This window comes from Balaenoptera borealis (assembly GCF_965194805.1).
Source record: "Balaenoptera borealis genome assembly, chromosome: 8".
Taxonomy (NCBI): domain Eukaryota; kingdom Metazoa; phylum Chordata; class Mammalia; order Artiodactyla; family Balaenopteridae; genus Balaenoptera; species Balaenoptera borealis.
In genome coordinates this window covers 99,916,849-99,943,437 of record NC_138865.1, presented here as the reverse complement: position 1 = coordinate 99,943,437, position 26,589 = coordinate 99,916,849, and the positions used below count along the sequence as shown (strand labels likewise).

At 38.5% G+C, this 26,589-nt stretch overlaps 1 protein-coding gene across 1 annotated transcript in view; it reads left to right on the top strand.

Moving 5' to 3' along the window:
- The window catches only part of SVEP1 (sushi, von Willebrand factor type A, EGF and pentraxin domain containing 1), a 196,040-nt gene that overhangs the window by 41,092 nt on the left and 128,359 nt on the right, over nucleotides 1–26,589 (top strand). The window contains exons 4-5 of the mRNA XM_082403710.1: nucleotides 23,841–23,999; nucleotides 24,829–25,008. Of these exons, the coding sequence (XP_082259836.1) occupies nucleotides 23,841–23,999; nucleotides 24,829–25,008 (339 nt within the window). The remainder of the gene's footprint in view (nucleotides 1–23,840; nucleotides 24,000–24,828; nucleotides 25,009–26,589) is intronic.

Here is a 26,589-nt window from a genome sequence, read left to right as displayed (position 1 = left end):
ATAACTGGATGAAGGTCAAGGCTGAGGAACAGATAATGAGGCAAAGCCCCGGTTATATTATTTTTCATTAAAGGAGGATACACAATAGAAATGGTAACAATGGAAGATTTATGTGGGAATATCTTATTACACATGTAAATATATACACACAGTTCCCCACCCCCACCCTGCACACACCTGCGTACTCACACACACACACACACACACACGCACACACGCACATTTTCCTGTCTAACATTTTGGAAAGAGAAAGGACAGAAAGCTCTAGAAATTCTTGAATAGAAACCAGAACATTTGGAAATCTTGTTCTCTGAGCAGAACGTAGCTGGTTTTTTTCCCCAAAAAACATCCCCAGCGGTGCCTAATAATGGATTTGTAAGGTGTAAGGAATTTGTACAGTGTATCCCTATTCGCTTTTTTATGAGGGAATATTGCTGGCGTGTTGACCCTGGTTCCCATCAGCTTGAGGAGGATGGGTCACTGCTGCCTGCCCTGGGCTAGTTTGTTCAGTTTGCCACTGAATGTGGTAGGTATTCAGTCCTGATGGTGCATTTTCCAGTCTATCATAATTTTTATAACAGGAAAATGCATATCATTAGACCGTAGGTGTGAAACATCACCAAACTCCAAAGCCAGAATATTGTATTTCAGTGCAGTCATTGTATTCTTCAGCTCTGTACCTTCTGTTTGGTACTTGACTATATTTTCTGTTTCTTTGTTGAAGTTCTCACTGTATTCAGTCTTCTCCCAAGTTTGGTGAGCATCTTTATGACCATGACTTTGAACTCTTTATCAGGTGAATTACTTATCTCTATTTAATTAAGGTTTTTTCCTGAGGTTTTGTCTTGTTCTTTTGTTTGGAACAGCCGTTTCTTCATTCTCCTTGACTCTCCGCGTTGCTTTCTGTGCATTAGATAAAACAGACACCTCTCTCAGTCTTGAAGGAGCGGCCCCGTGTAGGAGATGACCCTTATCGTTCACCCTTCCCCTAGCTCTTGGTTGTCTCTTGAACCTTTGGGATTGTCCACGCAGCCTATTTTACTTTTAATTTATTTTCGTTGAGGCTGTGCCAGGACCTGTCAGTGTCCCAAAGGGGAGGATCTCAGTCAGCACCTAGATTCAGGCTGTTTGGAATTCACACCTTCGGGTAGCAGCTTTTAAAGTATGCAGGTATTTAAAGTATGCGATATATACGGTCCTCTGGGACCGCAAGTGTAAAAGACCTGTTGGCTGCCAGAGCCGGGTGATCTGGAGGTGTACCCTGGGTGGCAGTCACAAAAACTGGGGCTCCAGATGAGTGTATAAAGTCCTTTCCAGGAGGTATCAGGAAGGTGTGGCATGGCAGAGAGAACATGCGTAGATGGCACCCAACTGCCTGGGTTCCCTGAGAGCACCTCCGTGGGCCTCTATTTGCTTGGCAAAGCTGAAGCCACCCCTCAGGCTCCAGAAGAAGAAAATAGGCCTCTTTCACAGAAGCAGGGGGGCGGTGGTTGGTTTCAGTCTATTGTCTGTGCAGTGCCCTGGTGGGGAGTAGCCTGCCTGGAACTGTCTCTCCGATCGTTCCAGGGGACCCAAGAACACTAGCCGCCCCCCAGCCCCGGCCTCCAGAGCCAGGCAATCCAGGGACATCTCCTGGGAGGCAGTCGCAAAAACCAGGGCACCAGACACGTGGGAAAGCCCCCCTCTGGGAGATATTGGCGTTTCGGAGCATGGCCAGGGAGAGCATGAAGATAGCACCTCCTCTTGGAGATCTCTGGAAAGGATCGTAGTTAGCACTTACGCGTGTGTTTAATTAGAAACCTGGCCCTCAGGCTGCAGCTGTGATGATTTGCTAACTGGCCACTTTCACAGAGAGTCTGAGCTCCTGTGTCTGTTGCCTCTTCCTGTCTCTTGGGGGCGGAAGCTGTTTAAGAACTCTTTCTCCATTGGTTACGTCCTGCGGGACCCACAAGCATAAGCCCTGCCGGCCTCCAGAGCCAGGCAATCAAGGGACATCTCCTGGGAGGCAGTCGCAAAAGCCAGGGCACCAGCCAGGTGTGAAAGCTCCCCTTCGGGAGATACTATGGCTCTAGAGCACAGCAGAGGGAGAGAGTATAGATGGCATCTGCTGGAAACAGAAGAAGAAGAAAAAAAGATGCTACCCGCTGGCTAGAGTGAAGAAGAGGAAGGGGGTGAAGATGGTGTCCGCCAGCCAGCAGGCCCCTAGGTGTGTGCTAAACTCAGATGCTTTAAGATGAGCAAATGAGCTTGAATCACATCAAGTCTGGATGCCCCCTGGACCCACTGCCTCTGCGCTGAGCCCTGGGGCAGGTGAGTCATGAAAGAGCCCATTAAGAGGCGTTTCTCAGTTCCTTATGGTCTGTGGGTCTCGCGAACTGGAGCCCTGTTGATTTTCAAAGCTAGATGTTTTGGGGTCTCTTCTCTCAGATGCAGGTCTTACAAGTTGGGTGCTCACGGTGGGGTTCAAACTCCTCCCGCCTCAGGGAGCAGCTTCGGGTTTTGAGTTCTCTCTGGATTGTGGGTGGCCACGCTGTGATGGGGTTTGTGGCTAGGTTGTGTCCCAGCCCCTCCTGCCTGTTTCGACGTGGGCCTTCTGTCATTTGCGCAATGTGTAGGGGTCGCTCAGACAGCTTTTAGTTTTTTTCAGAGGACGTTGTCCCATATGTAGCTGCAGATTCAGTGTGTCGGGGGAGGTGGTGAGCCCAGGATCCTCCTCCATCACCATCTTGAACGGAACCTCTCAAAGTCAGAATGTTGTTTCCTTTAGAGATACTCATAAGTATACCCAATATTTTAAAATTGTCAAAAGAAGGATTATGACCAATTTCTGCTTCTCACTGTAAAATCTTCCTCTCTCCCTACTTCTTTTCCCCAGCCCCATTATAAGTAACTCTTTCCAATAACAATGAAAAGGAGACAAAGGGAAAACAATTAACATCTGTGAAATCAGTAATCTTCAAATGTGTTTGCTCAGGTAACCCCTAAAGACTGAAAACCCACGTGCCCCTCATTGATTTTTAAGAGGCCCCGTAAACTTTTCAACGGGGTTCGTAAAGATGGCATTTCTATAGTACTGTATTGATGTTTTGAAATAAAACTGTTGCAGCACTATTAAATGTACCCACCGAAATCTAAGTACTACAGCAAATTTGATTCCTTCTAGTAGTATCCATTGATGAACAAGCACCTTTTTAAAAAAAGTTTTATTGAGGTATAGTTGATACAATGTTGTGTTAGTTTCAGGTGTGCAGCAAAGTGATTCGGTTTTATATATATATATATTTTTTCTTTTTCAGATTCTGTTTCCCATATAGGTTATCACAAAATATTGAGTGTAGTTCCCTGTGCTATACAGTAGGTCCTTGTTGGTTATCTATTTTATATACAGTAATGTGTATATGTTAATCCCAAACTCCTAATTTATCCCTCCTCCCCCCCTTGCCCCTTTGGTAAACATAAGTTTGTTTTCTATGTCTGCAAGCGCCTTTTTTTAATGCCGAAACTTTGCATGTTTTCTTAGGTCTCTTTACTCCACTTCTACCACATAATTCTATTCTTTTTTTTTTATAGTTCTTTTTTAAAAAATATTTATTGTATTTATTTATTTGGTTGCGCTGGGTCTTAAGTTGCAGCAGGCAGGCTCCTTAGTTGCGGCTCACGGGCTCCTTAGTTGTGGCTCGCCAGCTCCTTAGTTGTGGCATGCAAACTTTTAGTTGCGGCATGCATGTGGGATCTAGTTCCCTGACCAGGGATTGAACCCAGGCCCCCTGCATTGGGAGAGTGGAGTCTTAACCACTGTGCCACCAGGGGGAAGTCCCCACATAATTCTCTTCTAATGCAACATATTTTTATGTCCTAAAGCCTTTTATTGATTGCAAAATTCTACTTCTCTACTACAAAAATTGTTGATATCAATTGAAATTTTTACATTTTCTGTGACCAAAATTGCTAACAGATTGAGTTATTATTGCAGTTGTTACTTGTCTATAACTTGTCAAACATTATTACACATTTTGATACTTGTTACATATAAAAAGTAAGATACTATTGGAGATTCATCTCTTAATCAGATGGGTTGTTCATTAATTCATGGACCCATGGATTTCTGTTGTTCACTATTAGAATAAGAGAGTGTTGTACAGCATTCATTTCAGTGCTGTTTTTCATTTTTATAGGTTTTAGTGCTGAAAACCTTCTTCATACAAATATGTAGATGGCACTTGAAAGAGTTGTGTTAAATTGATGTCACTCAGTTCTTGGAGTTCCTCCTGAGTTACATGCCAAAAATAACATGAGTTATCTATTGTCAAAAAAGGATTGTAAATGATCTCTCAGCTGACAATTCCCTTAGGTCCTCTTTCAATTTTATTGAAACTAAGGAATTGGAAAACTTTTCACCAGCAAAAGGAGTTTTTAACCCATCATTCCAATCATTCACTTTCTCAAATTTCTGGGAAGCGCCCCCAAAGACTAGAACTTTACCAGGACTTATTAAAAGACTACCTGTTACTATTTCATTTGGAAGCATTTTGTTTAAAGTTGATTTTGGGAAAAACAAAATAGTATGAATTTTAATAAACTTTTTTAAAAAATAAATTTATTTTTGAAATTTATATATTTTTGGCTGCGTTGGGCCTTTGTTGCTGCGCGCGGGCTTTCTCTAGTTGCGGTTTGCGGGGGCTACTCTTTGTTGCAGTGCGTGGGCTTCTCATTACGGTGGCTTCTCTTGTTACGGAGCACAGGCTCTAGGCGTGCAGTCTTCAGTAGTTGTGACACGCAGGCTCAGTAGTTGTGGCGCACAGGCTTAGTTGCTCTGCGGTATGTGGGATCTTCCCGGACCAGGGCTCAAACCTGTGTCCCCTGCATTGGCAGGTGGATTCTTAACTACTGCACCACCAGGGAAGTCCCTGAATTTTAATAAACTTTTAACAATTCAATAGTCTTTGATAAAATTATTTTACCCTAAAATGTGCATTAATATCTTCTTATCAAAATCTTGGAGCCATAGATTTAGCTTATTTAATTTCTGCACAAATATCTACCATATCACCTATTTGTGAAAATGTTTCTCACAGTCAAACCTATCCTCCAAATCAGATTTATTTTCTGAGAGAAAAAGGCCTAAATAAGCCAATGCACATTCCAGTGGCAATCATATTACTTTAGAATTCTACAATTGATAAACGAGGCAGAGAGCCTGCCCTGAATTTGTCATCTGGGTGAAATAAGCTGCTGCCACCTTCAATATTTCTTACGGACATTTTCTTCCTTGCTTTGCCCTCATGCAACTCTTCTAAAGAAGTGGCATGTGCTTTGACAGTAGTCAGGGGGTTGAAAAGGAAAGGCGGTAAATGAACGATGCCTTCCGTCCCCCGTCCCCACCCTACAATGTATCTGAATTCAAAACATCCCAGAAGTGAGCCAAAATACTCCATTTCCAATGTCAAGAAATATTGAAAGATACTTAACTGAAATATGTGAAAGACTAGAAAAGTTTCTTAGAGGACCTGCTTATTGTGCCTTAATCTGAAGGGTCTCCAGATACCAAGATTTTGACTTGTGCTGGAGATTTATTGCCTTGGGGCAATGCATCAAGATTTAGAAGGGGTGAAAAGTACACATTTCTTTTGAAAAATGAACAAAGGGCAATTGTGTAAAGGTGCCGTAGATGCTTTCTCTGGCACATCAGTTTAGCTAAGAGGACAAAGGAATGTTGAGGTCCTGGAAATTGGCTCTCTAAAATGAGTCATGCCACATCCACACGCATCTTGCAAAGTCTTTGCCCGCTTATGTGCCTCTTTGGCAGAAGAGGAAACAGTGTGAAAGGATTTTTAAGTTTTCCTAATGGCATTCATCTCTAAAGAAGTTAGTGAGCAGACCCAGCTCTCTCGGAGCCCAGAATCCGCGCTGTCTCTGCGCCATTTTATTGCCTCCAGTGATTCCATAGCACTCGTTGCACCGTCCTTATCCATCAAGGAAATGATCCAGAAATATTTTGCTGCTCTTTCCAGACTACCTTTAAAATAAACAGTTGCTTCTCAGCTGTAGCTTAGCATCTCAAGTGTTTGGTTCCATGGACTCTGCATGGAGTTGGTGCTTACTAAATATGAGATGATTAGCCAAGTTTGGATGGTAGCCAAGGTTAGCAATTTGAAAATGATAGCCCAAGCTAGAGAAAAATCAGGCTCAGTAAAATGATGGGCGCCGTGAGTGGGCGAAAGGCTGGTAATGCCGAGATACATGATTCAATCCTTATACAACCTTGTAAATCCATAAATAAATCTATAAATAAATAGTTATGGATTACAGTTAGTGGCATGAATGCTAGTGATGAATCCTAGTTCTGTCACTTCCTCACTGTGTTTTTCTGGGCAAGTTCTTTGACCTCTGTGGGCCTTAGTTTCTTAGTCTATGAAATGGGGTTAATACCAGTAGGATTGTTATAAAAAGGCAGTGAGATAATATGTGTGAAAAGCTTGCTATGGTGCTTGGCATATAGTAAGTCCTTGATTAATTTAAATTGTTACGCTCTACCAGTGGTGGTTCTCAACAAGGAGAGATTTTGCCCCCTTGGGGACATTTGGCAACGTCTGAAGATGTTATTGGTTGTCACAGTGGAAGGAGCTATTGTCATCTAGTGGCCAGAGGCCAGGGAAGCTGCTAAATAGCCTACGATACACCAAACAGCTGTGACAAGTTCCAAACGTCACCCTCTACTGAGGATGAGACACCTGCTCTATATTGACAAACTGAATTAATGCTTTAACGTAAGATTCAGAAAACATTACTGTGTCTCTGTTTAAAGTTTGAGAATAAATATCAAAGCCATGAGACTCTACTAGGCTTAAATGATCTCTTGGGTATGAACATTGCAGCATCTTATGCTCTGGCCACCCCAGGGTGCTGGTGGCCGCTCAGACACTGCAAGCTCTTTCACGGCTCCACACTTGTGCATTTTTGTCCTCCTTTGCTTAGAATATTCCACATTTTGTCTGTCTGTTCAGTTCTTACCTATCCATCAGGATTCGTAACAAACTCACTTCTCTTATGAAACTTTCCCTTTCATTCCTTCTTGCCCTGGCACAGATAGATCTAGATTTTTTGGTTCTCATAAATATCTTTTTTTTCTGTTAACATTTACCACACAGCATCATCATTTTTGTTAGGTTTCTTCCTCCTCTGGTGTTCTATGAATCCCTTTAGGGCAGGATTATGTCTATGTCTCTCTCTCTCCCTTTCTCTGTTTTCATCGCCTCTGCTACATGGCCATGAACTTAGAGTAAGCCTTAATAAACTTTGAGTGAATGAATGAATGAGTAAATAAATAAAGCAAATTTCTTGTTTAGATATTAGAATACAGCATATGGAAACTCTGCTTGGTTCCCAACTTCCTGAGAATTTTCCATTCCTTTTTTAGAGAAATGAAGGTGAACAAGTCTACTGACCCTTAGAAGCACTGGCTTAGAATCAAAGTCAGCCATCTGGAAGGCCGAGTTCAACAGTAGGAAGTGGCTAATCACACATTTATCTCTTTCATGTTATCTAGTTACTGAGATTATTTTCCAAATTTTGTTCTAAAACCACGGTATTTTGTGTGTGTGTATGTGTTTGTATGTATGTGTAAAGCTATTTACACATATTGATGATTGATGGTTTGGGGTAGTGTTTTAATTCATATCACAGTCAAGACAGCATTCCAGGATATTGTGGGTTTTTACCATTTAAACAATCATTTAACAAATATAAAACAAACCATTATCACTATATGCAGCATAGTGTTAGTGGTTGGGAAATTTTTCATAAAACCTTGAAATGTATAGATTTTGTCAAAATATGGAAGCAGTTGTATTAAAATAAGTCATAAACTATAGAATAAGTTATGAGACAAAAGTAATCAAATACACATTATGCGTGAAACGTGAAATATGTAAAGACATAACCATAAAGATTAATAGGGCAAGGTTACTCTTTTTCACCATCAATATTTAATATGTTAAACAAAAAAAAAGAGCCGTTTTACTATTTTCATATGATGTTATTGTTAACCTAGAAAAACCAGTAGAATTAATAGACTTGTAAGGTAGCAAGATAAAGACTTCAAATCAATGAAACATTAAGTTTTAAAAATGTGATGAAATCCCATTTACAATAATAAGGGAAAAATGTGTTTCCTAAGATTAATTTGAAAGAGAAATGTGTGACCCTCATTAGGAACCGTAAAATTTCAAAGAAACTGATATATGAGTAAGAGGGTCAATTTGTGAATTTCTGCAGGAGGAATACCCTCTCCGGTCTTGCTAATACCACGCATACTCTTCATCATATTCTGTTCCATGTATAAAGCAATGGTTAGGTATGAAGAAATATCCCTGACCTCCAACCAACTGCACCTCTGTAGTGACGCAGATACCCCAGGCTCCAAGATACAGTTTCTCTATATTGCATGTTTCTGGATACACCTTGAAATTTTGCTTCTCTGCCTTTTGCTTTTTAAATTTTTATTACATGTTTTCTTTTGAGATAATATTGTCACGTGCAGTTTTAAGAACTAATACAGAGAGGTCCCCTATACCATTTTCCTAGTTTTTCTCAATGGTATCATTTTGCAAAACTACAGTAGAATATCACAATCAGGATATTGACATTGATACAGACAAGATATAGAACAGCTCTACCACCACGAGAATCTATAACATGCTTTTTTAGAACAACAAACACTTCCCTCCTACCCTTGGCTGCCCCTACTTTAACCTCTTGAAACCTCTAATCTGTCCTCCATTTCTACAATTTTGTGATTTCACGAGTGTTAGATAAACATTCCTCCAGCAGAGGAGGAGGGATGAGGAGCACTGCCAGGTGAACATAGAAATCCAGGTTCCTCATTTTGCCCTGTTGATTGACACTGATGTGTATGTGTGTGGTGAGGGGATCCTCATTACTGCTGGATGTGGATGGAAGTCCATGCTCTTTGTTAAGCCTTCACTGATACCACCCTGGATGGAAGGGGTAGGGATGCCTGATGATTGCTCCCCATGTGGCCTCCGCTGACACTGCAAGGAAGGAAGCTCTTTACTGCTTGGTGGTGGTGCAAGTCCTCACTCTCCACTGAACCTACTCCGAGACACCACTCCAGTGGGGCGGGGAGGGACCCCTTGGTACTTCTGGGTGAGTATGGAAGAGAGACATCATCCTCGCCTCTGTGTTCTTCATTGGCATGAAAGACCCATCTCTCTACTTGGCCTTCTCCCATACCAACTCTGGCAGAGGTGTGGGAGTGCTTTTCTAGAGCTTTGCAAGAGTGGAAGTCTAGGCTCTCCACTTGGCCTCTGCCTGGTATGGCTGGGCTTGGGTCACAGGTCTTTTTCTGTGGAGTTTGGCTAGAATAGAGGAGTCAATTGTTGACTGTCCACAAGTGTTCCATCTTGCTAGACTGCCCTTTTCTTCATCCTTTGGCTGAGAGAACTGTATTTTGTTGTTTTGGGGTTTTTTTGTCCATCCCCATTGGTGTTTTTGGGGATGCCAGCTTCTTCAGGTATATGTCTAGGATACATGAGGAAAAAGGAAGTGCAAGGAACTGACTACCATGTTGTTCTTTGAATCTCAAGGTCCCTAGTTGGTCTGCCTTCTTATCAGTTCATTTCTTGTTTATTTTATATATAACGTCTGGGGGTTTTAGTTGTACTTTAGCAGAAGGACTAAGGAAAAATACATCTACTCCATCTTCCCAGAAAAATGTTCCTCTGCTTTTTGTGTGCATCATTTCTTCTCTGTTGACAGGTTTTTCCATGATGGTTGTATCAATCCAACAGTGATATTGTTCTTTATGTGTTATGTCTTTAGGGTCACTCTTTGTAGAAGTGGTGATGTCAGTTTTTCTCATATCTTATGCCTGATGATGACTTTTATTTCTGGAAAACCAAAAGTAACCAAAAAGACAATGGAAAAAAAATGGTTAATGGCCAATCAATAAAGGATAACAATTTTAGCAAGAATTATGGAGAAAAAGACATTAAAGCAATTAAGCAAAAAAAAAAAAAAAAAGCATTAATTAACTATAGCTCAAAGTTCTTAAATCATCCTTATGTATAGAGGTAGATGGGGGTGAGTGAATCTTTCCATGTGTTTGAGAATGAAATGTTATTCACATTCAAAATCATTCTCCAAAAGGCATCCAAAGTGATCTTTTCACACACCCTAACTTAACATGTTGTCATTGTTCTCATTGTCTTAAGAATAAACTCCTAGCTTTTGAAAGTGACCTGTCCAGCCCCAGTGGTTCTGGCACTCACCTTTCTAAGCCTCACCCCTCTGTCCTCCAGCCAGTGTGAACTCTTATATTTTCAGGATTGCCCTCTCTTGCCTCTGGGTCTGCACATGTTGTTCCCTCTGTCCGGAATGCTATCACCCTGTTTCTACACCCCTCTCCTCACTTCTATGCTTGGTCTTGGTCTCACCTCTGAAATCACTTTGACCAACAGAGCTTTCCTGACCACCCCACCCCTGCCTCAAGTCTGGATAACATCCCTCTCATGTGTTGTCACGTAACATGGTACTTTGCCCCTTTTTAATCCTCTGTTGAAGACCACAGGCAAAGTTCTGTCTTATCCTTCTGTCTATCCCAAGTATCCCATTACCTGTCATATCCTTTTCATCCCTACAGAGGGTGAAGACATTTTAGTTTTACAACTACTTGGCTATAAACTTGATCACCCATGCATTGTGATGGAAAAACAGTTCTCCAATTGGTTACATCAAGTAGAGAAGGTCAGACAGTGTCACAACCCGTAGTAATTAGTAGAATTCTCATCCGAGGATTCTCCCTTGATGCTTTGCACCACACCCTCCTTTAAGGGATGAACTGGGAGAAAGGTGGTGAGGTGGTGAAATTTAACGTGTCGAAAGCATTGTAATTGCCAAAGTAAAATACTTGCAATTTTATTTACACACAGATTATTCAGAAAATAATCCAAACATTTGAATATGGGAATATGGAAGGGAAAAATTGACTAGATGAGTAGAGTATTTCAAGGTGCAGTAGAGGAGACCACACAGATCATCAGAATGAATGAATGCCAGGCAGAACGGGTCACTCTGAATCGGGTTTTATGGAAACTACAGAAGGAAATCATTTAAATCTGTCCACTGACTCCTTTAATATTTATCGAATTATCTTTTAGGTACTTCAGAAGATATGATTCTTGCACAGTACTTGCCTTAAAGTAGCTTAATATAAAGTAGAGCTATAATTACTGCAAACAAGTCAGAATGTGTGCCATGAACCAAGAATTATGGTTAATCCAGTTCTAAGCAACTGAGATTGAATAAAAATAAAAAAGATGTGACATATGTGATATGCAAAATGCTATGGCTGTTCAAAAAATATTTATTATTAGTTATGGAGATGATGGGATTTGAACTGGGTTTGAAAGATAGAATGAGGACAGTTAGAAATAGGGGTACTGTTGTGGACAATGAAAAGTACAGGCTTGTGATGGGGACTGAAGTTAGCTTGTATGGGTGGGTAAGTAGCCAAAATCTATGGGGAAAAGTGGGATTCATGGAAAGAATGGTAAGGAGCAGTGCACTAGATTGTACTGGGACTTGAATTCCAGGCTACAGAGATGGCCTTTGGTCAATTGGCAACTGTAAGCCATTGAAGATTTTTGAGCAGGAAAGTGGCATGATGAAAGACATGTTACAGGAATATTAATTCAGCATCTGTGGCAGAAATCACGGAATCTGAAGTAACCTAGAACAAGAGATGTATGTATAGAGGTTACAGATCAATCAAGTCATAAAATAATAAGGTCCTAAATTAGCACAGCAACCAATGGGCATAGAAACTGATATTATCCATATTACCAAGCCCTCAAAGACCTTAAAGTCTTATTGAACTGAGGTAGAAGAGATGAGGAAAGAAAAATATCAAAGGCAACTATGGCCTGAGACTTTACTCAAAACTTACCACTCTTTATATGACCCAAAGGGAAACAAATTTGACAACAAACACCAAACTATACTCAGAATCTTTCTCCTTTCTGACTGCTAAAGTCAAGTGTTACCAGATCCAGCATGTGCCATTTCTCTTGTTCCTTAGGCCAGGCTAATTCATCAGATATGCATCAGTACAGTTGTAAAAATTGTTAAAATTTTGAAATACAAATGTATTGGTTGGTAAATAGCTGCTGTCCCCAAGTCCCTAAATGTCCCCTTACTGATCTCACCCTCTCTCCAGCCTCACTGGTCTATCCCACAATCCAGCACCTACAGAGGTAACATCTGGCAGATTAGTGGGCATGCAGAACTCTGCTTGATGCTACAGCTCATGTCTGCTCTCATTGATCAGTGATCATGCCATTATGGTAACATTTTATTTATTTATTTATTTTTAGTACTCTTTATTTATTTATTTTTGTTTATCTTTGGCTGTGTCGGGTCTTAGTTGTGGCACGCGGGATCTTCATTGAGGCGTGCAGGATCTTTCGTTGCAGCGTGCAGGCTCTTGGTTGTGGCACGTGGGCTTCTCTCTAGTCATGGCGTGTGGGTTTTTCTCTCTCTAGTTGTGGCGCGCAGGCTCCAGGGCACGTGGGCTCTGTAGTTTGCAGCATGCAGGCTCTCTAGTTGAGGCACGCGAGCTCAGTAGTTGCGGCACACAGGCTTAGTTGCCTCACAGCATGTGGGATCTTAGTTCCCTGACCAGGGATCGAACCCGCGTCCCCTGCCTTATAAGGCTGATTCTTTACCACTGGACCACCAGGGAAGTCCCTCTGGTAACATTTTAAATATTACCCCTACCAGGGATAGAGTTTTCTCCCAGAAGTTTCTCAAGTTCCGTAAGAAAATAGACTTCTCTTGGGCCTACACATGTCTGAATCTCAGAGATAGATTCACCCTAGATTCGAGTTGAAAATCTGTTGCATTGGAATTCATGGGACTTCACATTTAAATAATGATTAATTGGTAATTTTAAAAACTCATGAGAGTACAGTAAGATATATACTTTTATTCCTGATAATGGGAATATACAATAACTTGACAGTAGGCTAATGAAAAGTTAATATTATTTTGCCTAAGGAAAAAAAATGTTAATGGGTGAAAGATATAAGGGAAAAAGATGATTATAGGAACCTTGTTTTTAATTGTAAAAAATTGGAATCAACCTAAGTATTAAACATTAAAAGAATAGTTAAACCAGAGTAGTCAAGCTTATGGTAAATTTTATTTTCTTCTTTATACAATTCTGAGTTATTAGCTATTTTAGAAGGAATAAATAAGTTGAAGATAATTCTAAAATCTCCACAGGCCTTTCCTAAAAGTGCTTGTCCGTGAAGTTTTAATTGTAAAACTCGGGATGATCTCACATTTCTCACCCAGACAGTAAACACCTTAAGACAATTAAGAGTTTTCAGGGAATTCCCTGGTGGTCCAGGGGCCCGGGTTTGATCCCTGGTCGGGGAACTAAGATCCCACAAGCCGCGTGGCACAGCCAAAAAAAAAAAAGAGAGAACACAGAGTTTTCAACTAAAAAGACTTTGCCTAAGTGTTCTATACTCAGCCAGGTTATATTTGTGTGTAATATATGTGTTTATGTGTGATATATGTATTTATGTCTATATGTGTATGTATGTGTGTACACATATATTCTTAACATATGACGCTTACTTCACTGATGCATCTTCTTTTGGGCACAGTCTTTTGAGAGTTTTGTCCTTTCTTTTTTGATAGACTCATCCTAATCCATCAGTAATTTCCTTTCTAGTTGGAGCAGATGTTTACATTTGAAACATGGTGTCCTGCAGCTTGGGTGCTATTTGCTGCTCTGGCACCACACAGTTGCCTACATTCACAATTTTGCCCAAATAGTCTGTATTCCAGCCAGATGAGCTAACCAATCACAGGGAGGTTGGCAGGATGCTAATACATTTTACACAGATTCAGATGTGCAGAATCCAGGTCAGTTAAAAGTCTCCTCTTCTAATTCCTTGATGAAAATAGAAAGAATCTTGTCTGTCTACTAAAAAGAAAGTCCCTCATATGTATACCTAGGTCCTTGTCTTGTACTTGTGACAAGGATTGACTTAGCCTCGGGGAAAGCTGGTTCTTTTCTAGTGCAGTGGACCCCTGTGCTCAAAATCCTAGCACAACTATTTGTAGGAACAGATTCCTTATTCAGAATGAATCCATAAAGTTGAGAAGAACCATGATATTGTAATAATAAAGAGCCTTTTTGGGGGGCCCAGATAACTTGTTTGATGTCCTACCCAGGGCTTTTGATTTGCACAACTCCTGGGTCCCATTATCATCTACATGCATGGGCACACTTGGAGTTGTGTACTTCACAGCCTGAATGCAGCTGATGCAACTTCCCTAAAACTATGTTCTTTAAAGAGTTTCATTAACCTTTAAAGGTGAATTGTGCAAAGAACAGAGGCTCTTAGTATTTATAGAGATTTTTAAAACATTAATCTTTGATTATGTATAAGAAGGAATTTTGTAAAGTATACGTTACTGTATAATAAATATTATTAACTAAAATAGTCATCTAAAGGATTGATATTTAGAGAACAGAGACTTCTTTATATTCTACAAATTCCAAACTGGTTGATATTTTTATTTACTTGAGTCAAAAAATTGTGTTGGCAGTTGAAGAAAAATCTAATGTTAGCACATGATAATGTCAAGAATCACAGTTCCAATAATAGTAGCTGATAACTGCTAAGATGTTTCTGAAAAGAGAAAGTGCTTATTTTAACAACAACAAGAAGAGCAATTAAGAAACATTATTTGGTACATTTCCAGGAAGGGAATCATTTCATATGATAAAGAAAAAAATTATACCCTAGCCCTTTACCATCACTTGTGGAACTTTTTCAAACCACAGTTAATTTCATCTTTTCAACTTTTGCTTGGTTTTAGATGAGGAATTTTCCCCCTTGGGAATCAAAGAAGTTGATTACACCTCTCCCACTAGAGTTGTGCAATGCCTTTAAATAGTTCTCCTGAAGTCTGTTTTCCATTACCATTATGAATTTCACAATACATTTCCAAATGTAGTTTTGGATATTTTTATCCAAAACACTGTTCTCCAATGTTGTAAATTCTTGATTACTCAAAAGGTTTTGGAGAGTAATGGTGTAAGATTAGCTCCTTTTTATGTAATATTTTTTTTAAATAAATTATAAAATCTGTAGATAAAATCTGACTGTTCATATGAAAAGTTTATTTAACTTTTTAGTATTATTCTATTTATAGAATCATCAAATGTTAGCATTGGAAAGGTCATAGCCATCATTAAATGTAACCTCTGTATTTTGTAGGAAAATTTAAAAAAAAATCACTTGCCAGTGACCCCGTAGCTTGTTAGTGGAGCAGCCAAGATAGCAGCTCAGTTGTCTTGACTTCTAGTCTAACGTCCTTTCACTCCGCCCTGTTGTTAGTCCCTCCGGCTTTGGTCCTTCCTCCACACTAACCCATCCTCCACTTCCAATAGAGCTTGTTTTCTCCTGCCCTCCTTTGACTGAGTGACTGCTGGTTCAGGCAATGGGATGGGCAATGGCTGGGTCAGATGACTGGAAGACTCCCTGAACTTACAAGAGTGTGTTCCCCATGGAGAGAAAGAGGCAAGTGCGTATGTTACACACAGTGTGATATGTGCCAGAGCAGAGGTGGGGGTAACGTGCTCTGGGGCACAGAAATGAAGTTAACAGTATCTGTCTGAAAAAGTTAGAGAAGCTTTGAAGAACAAGTTAGTCTTGAAGGATACTGGAGGTTCATTTAGAGAAAGGAAAGCATATGCCAAGGCAGAAGCTAAGTGGAAGATAGGAAAGGGAAAGAGAGGGAGATAATATTTACCAAGCTCTAAAGCATCTACTGGGCACAACAAGCCATAAAAGAAGTATAACTGTCTCTTTTATAGTTGAGAAAATTACGAGTTGGGGACATTATTCTAACATTTACTGAATGCCAACTACGTGCCTGGCGTTGTTGCTTTACTCACATTATTTCAATTAATCCTAACAACAAATTTATAAGGCAAGTACTACTAATATTACACGCGAAGAAACAAAGTCTCAGAAAAATTAAGTAAATTGGTCAAACTCCCAAGTCCAGTAAACTGAGGTGGGGGAGGTGTGGTGCAAAACTAGTCTGTGCTTGATTCTGAAGCAGCTTCTGATCACGATATGGAGTTCACTGGTTCATTGTAGCAGACAGGCAGGAAAGTTATAGATGGATCAAAGAATTACTGAGAAACCCAAAAGAACTTTTTGGCCAACCCAATAGATCAGAGTAAAGACAGGGGGCCTCATCCTGTTGTTGCAGTTTTTGGTAGAAAGTGCTTTGATCACATTTATATTTTAGAAAGATGTTCAGACAGCAACATCTAAGATGGATTAAAGAGTAGAGATGAAGGTTGAGAGAACCAGTGAAAGGACTTTGTAAAAACCTGGAAGAGAGGTAATGAGTTCCTGTCTAAGATAAGAGCGATGCAGATGGAGGGATAGGCGAAATGCAGAGGGTTTTTAAGGAGTAAAACCCAAACAACATGATTTCAATTTGGATATTGAAGGAGATGGAGGGAGAAGTAGGAATCAAAGTGATCTCTGAAGTCAGAGAACCAATAACTGTGAAATGAAATACAGCATTTGAGACAATGACTTTCTTTTATGTATAATTTTTATTTACTTTTAATGTTTTTGCACAATACCTATTCAGTATAACAAAACAAAATGTAAATCAGCAAAAATAAACAAACTTGGAAGCCTCATAATTCTACCATGAATATATGACATGTATTCATAACATTATAGAATTTTACGCATTCATTAGCCAGAAGATCATACAATACATATGGTGTTTGAAACATGCTTTTTTTTTTTACACTCAACTACACAATTTGATTGACCTTCCATGTCAAGAATTCCATTTTTATGGCTAATATACCGTTTGATGGATTTGTCATAAGAATTTAACAAACCCCCCATCTCTTGACATTTGTCTTGGTTTCCAGTGCTGTGTAATGACAGACAATAATTATACATACTTATATGTGTAGGTAAAAAATGTTTCCTTTCACTTGGACAAATTATTAGAAATGAAATGCTATATCAAAGGGAAAGCTCCACTTGAGGCTTTTGGTGTCTACCCTCAGGTTGCCCTACAGAGTGGGAGAGAGCCTGTTTGCCCACATGCCTGCCAACAATGGGTACTAACATCCATTAAAAATGTTTCCAAAGTAAAACGTCATCAATTTGCATTTTTCATTATAAGTGAGGTTAGACAGTGTATCCTACGATTATAGGTCATTTTCATTTCTTCTTTAGTAAATTTCCAGCTTTTGTTCTTTGTCAACTTTTCTATTGAAGTATTCCTATCTTTTTCATATATTAGAAAATGCTCTTTATGTGTTAAGCTTTTATTTCTCCCTAAGGTAGTAATTTGTTTGCTTCCTGAAAATTTTTTGAAATATTTAACATATATTTTTACATCCAACTATCTTTAACCTGTATCTCTGGCTTGTTTTTAAGTTTATATCTTATCAGCAGGGTTAAATTAACCCATTACTATTATTGATGATAACTGATATATTTGGTTTTATTTCCATTACCTTAGTTAAGGACATTTTGTTATAAATTCTTTCTGCTATTTATCTTCTTGTTCTGTTTTTCTTTTTTTAATTTTTAAAAATTTTTAACTTTTTTTTTTTTTACGGTAGGTCCTTGTTGGTTATCTATTTTAAATATAGCAGTGTGTACATGTCAGTCCCAAACTCCCAGTCTATCCCTTCCCCCTACCTTTCCCCCCTGGTAACCATAAGTTCATTCTCTAAGTCTGTGAGTCTGTTTCTGTTATGTAAATAAGTTCATTTGTATCATTTTTTTTAGATTCTGCATATAAGCGATATCATATGATATTTGTCTTTCTCTGTCTGACTTATTTCACTTAGTATGATAATCTCCAGGTCCATCCATGTTGCTATAAATGGCATTATTTCGTTCTTTTTAATGGCTGAGTAATATTCCATTGTACATATGTACCACGTCTTCTTTATCCATTCATCTGTTGATGGACATTTAGGTTGCATCCATGTCTTGGCTATTGTAAACAGTGCTGCAATGAACATTGGGGTGCATGTATCCTTTCGAACCATGTTTTTCTCCAGATAAATGCCCAGGAGTGGGATTGCTGGATCATATGGTAACTCTGTTTTTAGTTTTTTAAGAAACCGCCATACTGTTCTCCATAGTGGCTGTACCAATTTACATTCCCACCAACAGTGTAGGAGGGTTCCCTTTTCTCCACACCCTCTCCAGCATTTACTGTCCATTTGATGATGGCCATTCTGACTGGTGTGAGGTAATCTCACTGTAGTTTTGATTTGCATTTCTCTAATAATTAGTGATGTTGAGCATCTTTTCTTGTCCCTCTTGGCCATCTGTATATCTTCTTAGGAGAAATGTCTATTTAGGTCTTCTGACCATTTTTTGATTGGGTTGTTTGATTTTTGGATATTGAGCCACTTGAGCTGTTTGTAAATTTTGGAGACTAATCCCTTGTCAGTCACATCATTTGCGAATACTTTCTTCCGTTCTGTGGGTTGTCTTTTTGTTTTGTTGTGGTTTCCTTTGCTGTGCAAAAGCTTTCAAGCTTTTAATTTGGTCCCATTTGTTTATTTTTGTTTTTACTTCCATTACTCTGGGAGACAGATCGAAAACGATATTGCTGTGATTTATGTCAAATAGTGTTCTGCCTGTGTTTTTCTCTAAGAGTTTTATACTATCTGGTCTTACATTTAGGGCTTTTGAGTTTATTTTTATGTATAGTGTTAAAGAATGTTCTAGTTTTGTTTTTTTACATGTAGCTGTTCAGTTTTCCCAGCACCGTTTATTGAAGAGACTGTCTTTTCTCCATTGTAGTCTTGCCTCCTTTGTCGTAGATTAAATGACCATAGGTGCGTGGGTTTATTTCTGGCTTTCTGTCCTGTTCCATTGGTCTATATTTCTGTTTTTGTGCCAGTACCATTGCTGTTTTGATGACTGTGGCTTTGTAGTATAATCTGAAGTCAGGGAGCCTGATTCCTCCAGCTCTGTTTTTCTTTGTCAAGATTGCTTTGGCTATTTGGGGTCTTTTGTGTCTCTATGCAAATTTTAAGATTTTTGGATCTAGTTCTGTGAAAAATGCCATTGGTAATTTGATAGGGATTGCATTGAATCTGTAGATTGCCTTGGGTAGTACAGTCATTTTAACAATATTGATTCTTCCAATCCAAGAACATGGTATATGTTTCCATCTGTTTGTGTCGTCTTCAGTTTCTTTCATCAGCATCGTATAGTTTTCAGAGTACAAGTCTTTTATCTCCTTAGGTAGGTTTATCCTAGGTATTTTATTGTTTTTGATGCAATGGTAAATAGGATTTTAAAAAAAATTTCTCTTTCTGATCTTCTGTTGTTAGTGTATAGAAATGCAACAGATTTCTGTATATTAATTTTGTATCCTGCAACTTTACCAAATTCATTGATGAGCTCTAGTAATTTTCTGGTAGCATTTTTAGGATTTTCTATGTATAGTATCATGTCATCTGCAAACAGTGACAGTTTTATGTCTTCTTTTCCAATTTGGATTCCTTTTATTTCTTTTTCTTCTCTGATTGCCATGGCTAGGACTTCCAAAACTATGTTGAATAAAAGTGGTGAGAGTGGACATCCTTGTCTTGTTCCTGATCTTAGAGGAAATGCTTTCAGCTTTTCACCACTGAGTATGATGTTAGCTGTAGGTTTGTCATATATGGCCTTTATTATGTTGAGGTATGTTCCCTCTGTGCCCATTTTCTGGAGAGTTTTTATCATAAATGGGGGTTGAATTTTGTCAAAAGCTTTTTCTGCATCTGTTGAGATGATCATATGGTTTTTATTTTTCAATTTGTTGATGTGGTATAGCACATTGTTTGATTTGCGGATATCGAAAAATCCTTGCATCCCTGGGATAAATCCCACTCACTCATGGTGTATGATCCTTTTAATGTATTGTTGGATTTGGATTGCTGGTATTTCGTTGAGGATTTCGGCGTCTATATTCATCAGTGATATTGGCCTATAATTTTCTTTTTTTGTGGTATCTTTATCTAGTTTTGGTATCAGGGTGATGGTGGCCTCATAGAATGAGTTCAGGAGTGTTCCTTCCTCTGCAGTTTTTTGGAATAGTTTCAGAAGGATAGGTGTTAACTCTTCTCTAAATGTTTGATAGAATTCACCTGTGAAGCCATCTGGTCCTAGACTTTTGCTTGTTGGGAGTTTTTTAATCACGGTTTCAATTTCAGTACTTGTGGTTGGTCTGTTCATATTTTCTGTTGCTTCCTGGTTCAGTCTTGGGAGATTGTACATTTCTAAGAATTTGTCCATTTCTTCTAAGTTGTCCATTTTATTGGCATACAGTTGCTTGTAGTAGTCTCTTATGATCCTTTGTATTTCTGTGTTGTCCCTTGTAACTTCTCCTTTTTCATTCCTAATTTTATTGATTTGAGCCCTCTCCTTTTTTTTTTCTTGATGAGTCTTGCTAAAGGTTTATCCATTTTGTTTATCTTTTCAAAGAACCAGCTTTTAGTTTCATTGATCATTTCTACTGTTTTCTTGCTCTCTAATCCATTTATTTCTGCTCTGATCTTTATAATTTCTTCCCCTCTGCTAACTTTGGGTTTTGTTTGTTCTTCTTTCTCTAGTTGCTTTAGGTGTAAGGTTAGGTTGTTTATTTGTGATTTTTCTTGTTTCCTGAGGTAAGATTGTATTGCTATGGACTTGCCTCTTTGAACTGCTTTTGCTGCATCCCATGGGTTTTTGGATCATTGTGATTTTTGTTTTCATTTGTCTCTAGGTATTTTTTGATTTCCTCTTGGATTTCTTCAGTGATCCATTGGTTGTTTAGTAGCTATGTTTTTCTACCTTTGTTATTTGGGTTTTTTTCTCTTCCACTGATTTGGAGGTTATGCATTCTTTTTCTATTCATAGTTATGTGAATTTTTTGTGTACAAATTTGAGCCTATGTTTTTCTTTCAGTTTTTTCATATTGATTTGTATGAAAGGAAATGAGAGCTTTATCTTTTCCTCTTCCCAACCATCCCCTGTTTCCCTCAGACTTTAAACGTTTTTTCTTTATAATATGTAAAGATTATTATATTTTTCCCTTAGATCATATGTCTTTCTTTTTAAGGAGGGGCTTTATTTGCTATTTAATAATTTTTACAATTATTTTAGCAAGATACTTAGCAATATATGGTATGTTCCACTACTTTCTTAATCTCAAGCAATTTATTGAATACCAGTTTTTTTCCTCATACTTGAGTTCTTTATGTTGATTTCTTTTCAATCAGTGAAATACATCTTGATTTCCAGAAGTCATGCACATTCTCAAATGTCTTTCTCTTCCCTCATATTTACCAGTAGCTTGCCCAGATATAGAGTTTTGGGTTCATAATATTTTTTCCAAATAGCTGTGTATCTTATTTCATTCTTTTTTCATGGCATTTGTTTCTGCACAGGAGAAATGAAATGTCAATTTGATTTTCCCATTTATTCTGTTTTTCTTTCCTAGACACTTGTCATACTTTTCCTTTGTTTTGGGTGTTAATCACTTTTTATTAATTTTGCTGGGAACTTGATGAGTTTTTATTGCTCTGAAACTTCAAGTAAGGAATATTTTCTTGCATTAATATCACAGCTTTTACTTGTGTTGTTCTGGAATTTTCTGGCTTCTTTTTACTGCCTCCAACAACAGCTTTAATCTTGCTGTTACAGTTTATGTTTTCTTTTCCATTTGTGTATTTATCTTAATCATTTTCTCCTATAGCTGCTGCCTTCTGTTCAAAGGATACAGTGTTGTCTTGCATCTTCTTGAAGATCTGTGCCAATATTTACTGAACTTTTTATAAAAAAGGAATATTCAGAAATATGAATAATTCAATAATAATTCAATATTTAATGCTATGATGCTTTGAAGTAATGTTCCCTTTTTTTCTGCTGAAGTATTTTTCATAAGTCACACATCATTATAACTTTCCTACAAATGTTTCTCTCATTCTTAAATAGCTACAGCTTTATCAATTCTGGAATTTTCTACTATATACATGGGAAAATGTTCTCTTCTGTTTTTAAATATAATCAAGAATGTTAGAAGCATGCTTTTTTTCTAAAAATTACATTATATTACGAGTCTTCTCTCTCAATAATGATTTCTTCTGTTTTTAGCATATTTTAGTGTTAAAACAAGGACTTTTGCATCCAAGAGACCTGGGTTTGAGACATAGAACCTGTAGTGGTAAAGAACATGGCCTCTGGATCCCAATTCTCTTGGTTCAAACCCCAGCTTTGTCACTTACTGTGTAACTTTGGCAAGTTAGTTAACCTCTTAGTGCCTTAGTTTTCTCATCTGTAAAATGAGATTAATAATATTTGTTACTTCATAGGTTCTTAAATGGATAAACAGATAATATTTATAAAATATGTAGAACAGTCCCTGGGACATAGTGAATGCTATGTAAATATCTGCTTTAAAATTCCAGCTCTAATCTTCATCTCAATTTTGTTGTAAACCTAAAAAAAAAGTCTTTAAAAAAGATAAACAAGCCAGAGCTTGTCTACCTAGAAACAGGCCTTAAACAAATGACAATAGGAAGAAGAAAGGAGTGTACTACCATTTAAAAATATTTGACTTACTAATTGCAAACAAGATAAATGTGATTTTGAATTTCAGCATAAAAATGTAATAAACCAATGTTAAATGCTAAAAAAATCTCCTAGCGCTATCACCTGTTAACTGAGTAACTTTAGTCAAATCATCAAATTACTCTAAGCCTCCATTCTCTCTTTAAAATGGACACAATACTAATAAAAATAATGTACCTATTAATAAAAATATTAGTAATTATTAATACTACTTATTAATACTGTGAGGATTAAAGGAGATAATTTATATCAAATATCACCACATAAGTGCACATTACTTGGTTGCTACTATTTTTTTAAATAATCTAATGCATACTTGACTACACTACATTTATTTGGCTTTATTAAGCATTGCAAGTCTCTTTATTCCACAATTTCTCTGTTATTGAATTCTTAATTGTGAGTTACTTTACAGATGTGTAACTCCAGGGAGAGTAAATACAGATTCAAAGCTGCATTGTCAGTGCAGAGGGAAGATAAGAAGCAAGGTCAATCAGGTCCTGCTTTTCATCTTTTTTTTTTTTTTTTTCTTGAGCCTGGGAAAAGCAGGGTCTGTGATTCTTTTTTCTTCAAAAGGCTTATTTCCCGTCAGTAGGATCATTTCCCTCAAGCCCTTTACTTTCTCCTCACCCTTTGTCCAGTGCTTTGAACTGAAACAAGGGGCCCAGTGCTTTTTGCATATCTACAGTTATTCTATTCTGCTGCGAGTGAGTGTTGGGGGACACAGTGGGGGAGGTGCAGCTGCACAGGTTGGGGGGGTTGATGGAATATGGGGTATACTGTCTTTAGCAAGATTTTTTTACGCATTGAGTATCATTGATTCCTTTTAGTCCCTTTACGTACATTGCTGTTTTGAATTTTCCCATAAATAAGCCCAGCCATATCATGCCATGATGTGTTGTGATTGTAACTAATTGTGGGACATCAAAGAGGCCACTTCATTACCTGCAAATAGCCAACTATATCACTCTTTTAAAAAAATCTTGGTTTCTCTCCTTGCTTGAATTATACGATTATTTCTATGAAAAGCTATTGTTTGGGATTTTCCCCCCTAATCAGTTTCCAAAATGTTGTTAACTGTCCATTGATGTACCCCACATAAAATGGGCTTCCCTGGCTTACCCACAGCTTGCCCATCCGGGACATACAAACCAGAAGGTTCACCAGGAGGAATCAGCACTTGCCTTCCATGTCCTGATGAAAATCACACTTCTCCACCTGGAAGTACTTCCCCTGAAGACTGTGTCTGCAAGGAGGGGTACCGGGCATCTGGCCAGACCTGCAAAGGTAAGGATCCCACCACTGGCAGAGAGGAAATATAAAAGCTGATCTCTTTTAGGGAAGTAATGCCGGTGTTTTCATCCAATTAATTGGGCATGGTCTTTAATATTCCTTCCTCTAATCTTATTTGGGGGGAATTCTTTGTTTTTATTATCTAGCATTCCTTATCACTGAACATATCCATATCTTGCTCCAGAGAAAGGAGATCTGAGACTCCACAAGTAATGTGACTATGAAAACAGCTTTAGTATCGGAAAAGATCTAAAATGAATCTAAGAGAGAGAAGTCACAAATTTAACAGCAAATTTGAATAACAAATGAGCTAGTTTGGGCTCTGGTGATGTTTAAGTCCATTTAAAGAAAATATTTTTATAAGTAAAGTACTTTGATATTATTCATATCAAAAATTAAAAATATTTAATTAGCCAAAGCTGTGGCTCTTGGGATTTGTGGCAGACGTGCTTTGCTGGACTTATTTGTTCTTTATTTTATGCCACTCTAACTGAGAAGGAAAATAGCTAATGACATATGAAGGTCAAGAACTAGAAAATTTCGTATCCACATAGATATCAAGATTTTAAAATTTCTAAGCTTAAACCATAATATTTAGTCTGTTTTTAAACTTAACTGGAAGCAAATACCTAATAAGCATGAGCCAGAAGTGTTCTTCTTCCAAATGTGCACTTATGAATTCATATGCAGTAAATGGGAATGCTGTTGATAATTTAGCTCTGTGTATACAATGTCCTCTTGACCAGAAAAGAAAAAGCGGGGGGAGGATGCTTTATGGACAGAGACTCACTTTGCTTTTTACTCTTATCCCTGTAAATGTTAGTTGTCCGCTGCCCTGCCCTGAAGCCTCCTGAAAATGGTTACTTTATCCAGAACACTTGCAACAGCCACTTCAATGCAGCCTGTGGGGTCCGATGTCACCCCGGGTTCGACCTCGTGGGAAGCAGCATCTTCCTGTGTCTGCCCGATGGTTCGTGGTCCGGTTCTGAGAGCTCCTGCAGAGGTATGCAGACTGCCAGTTCACATTGTTTATTGATTGTCTTGCTCGACATCCTCAACTTAAACTCTAATGGACTAGTAGATTCTTTGTTTCTTTTGATTTCATAGACCATAGACCACAGAAAGAGAAAAAATTATAGGAGGTTTGAAGTCAGAACTGCTAAGTTCAGTTGACCACATCATCATAAACTATGCCCTTTGTGTTTCTTTTATGAACAAGCAAAGGAAAAGCCTGCCTGGGAAAGAAATGGACAGGTTACCTTAAACCTCAGATTTCAAGCAACCAAGACAGGGTCCAGGGAAAGTTTGGGGATGATCAGTGTGCGGCTTTGATGTCTACTTTGATTGTAGAACTCCAAGGACCACACCAGTATCCTGTGACAAGAGTAGTTAGCCAATGTATACATCCCCAGCCTTCACTTTGAGTAGACAGCATGCCAATAGAAAGTGGGAGTTTGCTAAAGTGAGATCCCAAAGAGCCTCATCAGGCCAACAGAAAAGGGGGCAGTACCATAGGTAGAACCTGAGGCTCTCACATCAGATACAGAGAAACAACAAGCAAAATTGAGAGTACCTTAATTCACTTCCACTCTTGCCGTCCCCAAGACCTACTTTCCTACTTCTTACGACCACTGCATGGCCAGCTACCTGGGGTTTCACAAATTGGGTTGAAAGAGAAGGCTCTCTAAGAAGAGAGGGGAACAAGCCAAAGGACTTGAGAATCCCTGCCCATGAAGCTTCTGAATACAGTATTCCCCCCCCTCACCTCGGGTTGCCAGATGAAATACAGGACACCCGTTTAGATTCAAATTTTAGATAAACAACAAATAACTTTTTAGTACAATATAAGTAAGTCCCATACAAGATTAGAGACCTTCTTATACAAAAAATTATTTGTTGCTTTTCTGAAATTCAGATTTAACTGGATATCCTCATTTGTTTGTTTTTATGCTAAATCTGGCAACATTACCCCCAACACATCCCCTAGGCGTCCTTTGGCAATACAGTTTGCTGAGGCTTTGACTGCTCCAAGACCCTGTATCACCCAGCTCACTGGAGTAGGGTAAGAAGTTCTGTCTTCTAGTCTTCTCTTGGCTCCCACACCCATAAGGGAAGCCAACCTACTCACAACTTCAAGGTCATTTGTGAACCCCAGGAGACATTCACTGTTTGCATTCATCGGCTACCAATACTGAACTCATCTATGAATATGAATTTGCTTAAATCAGGTCCCAGTCCAGACCCTTATCTCTACTTACAAAAAGAGAAGGAATCAGCAAATTGAACAAAGGAGACCTGAAAGAAGAGGGGAGAAAAATGGAATCACTGAGATGCAAAGGCAATTACATTGGTAAAATAAGATTAGGATTCCAAGAAATGGGAGAAATCTGAGAGGAGAAAGATATCTTAGGGAGAAGAAAAAGGTTGCTGACACCATGAACAGACATAGTCAAAAGCCAGATTAATAAGTTAGAAAATCAACGCTAGAAATCCTTCTGAAAGTAGAGCAACATTTGAAAGATTAGAAAAAAGATGAAAGAATAAAATGACACGAGAATAGTCACAGGAAATAGACTCTTCACAG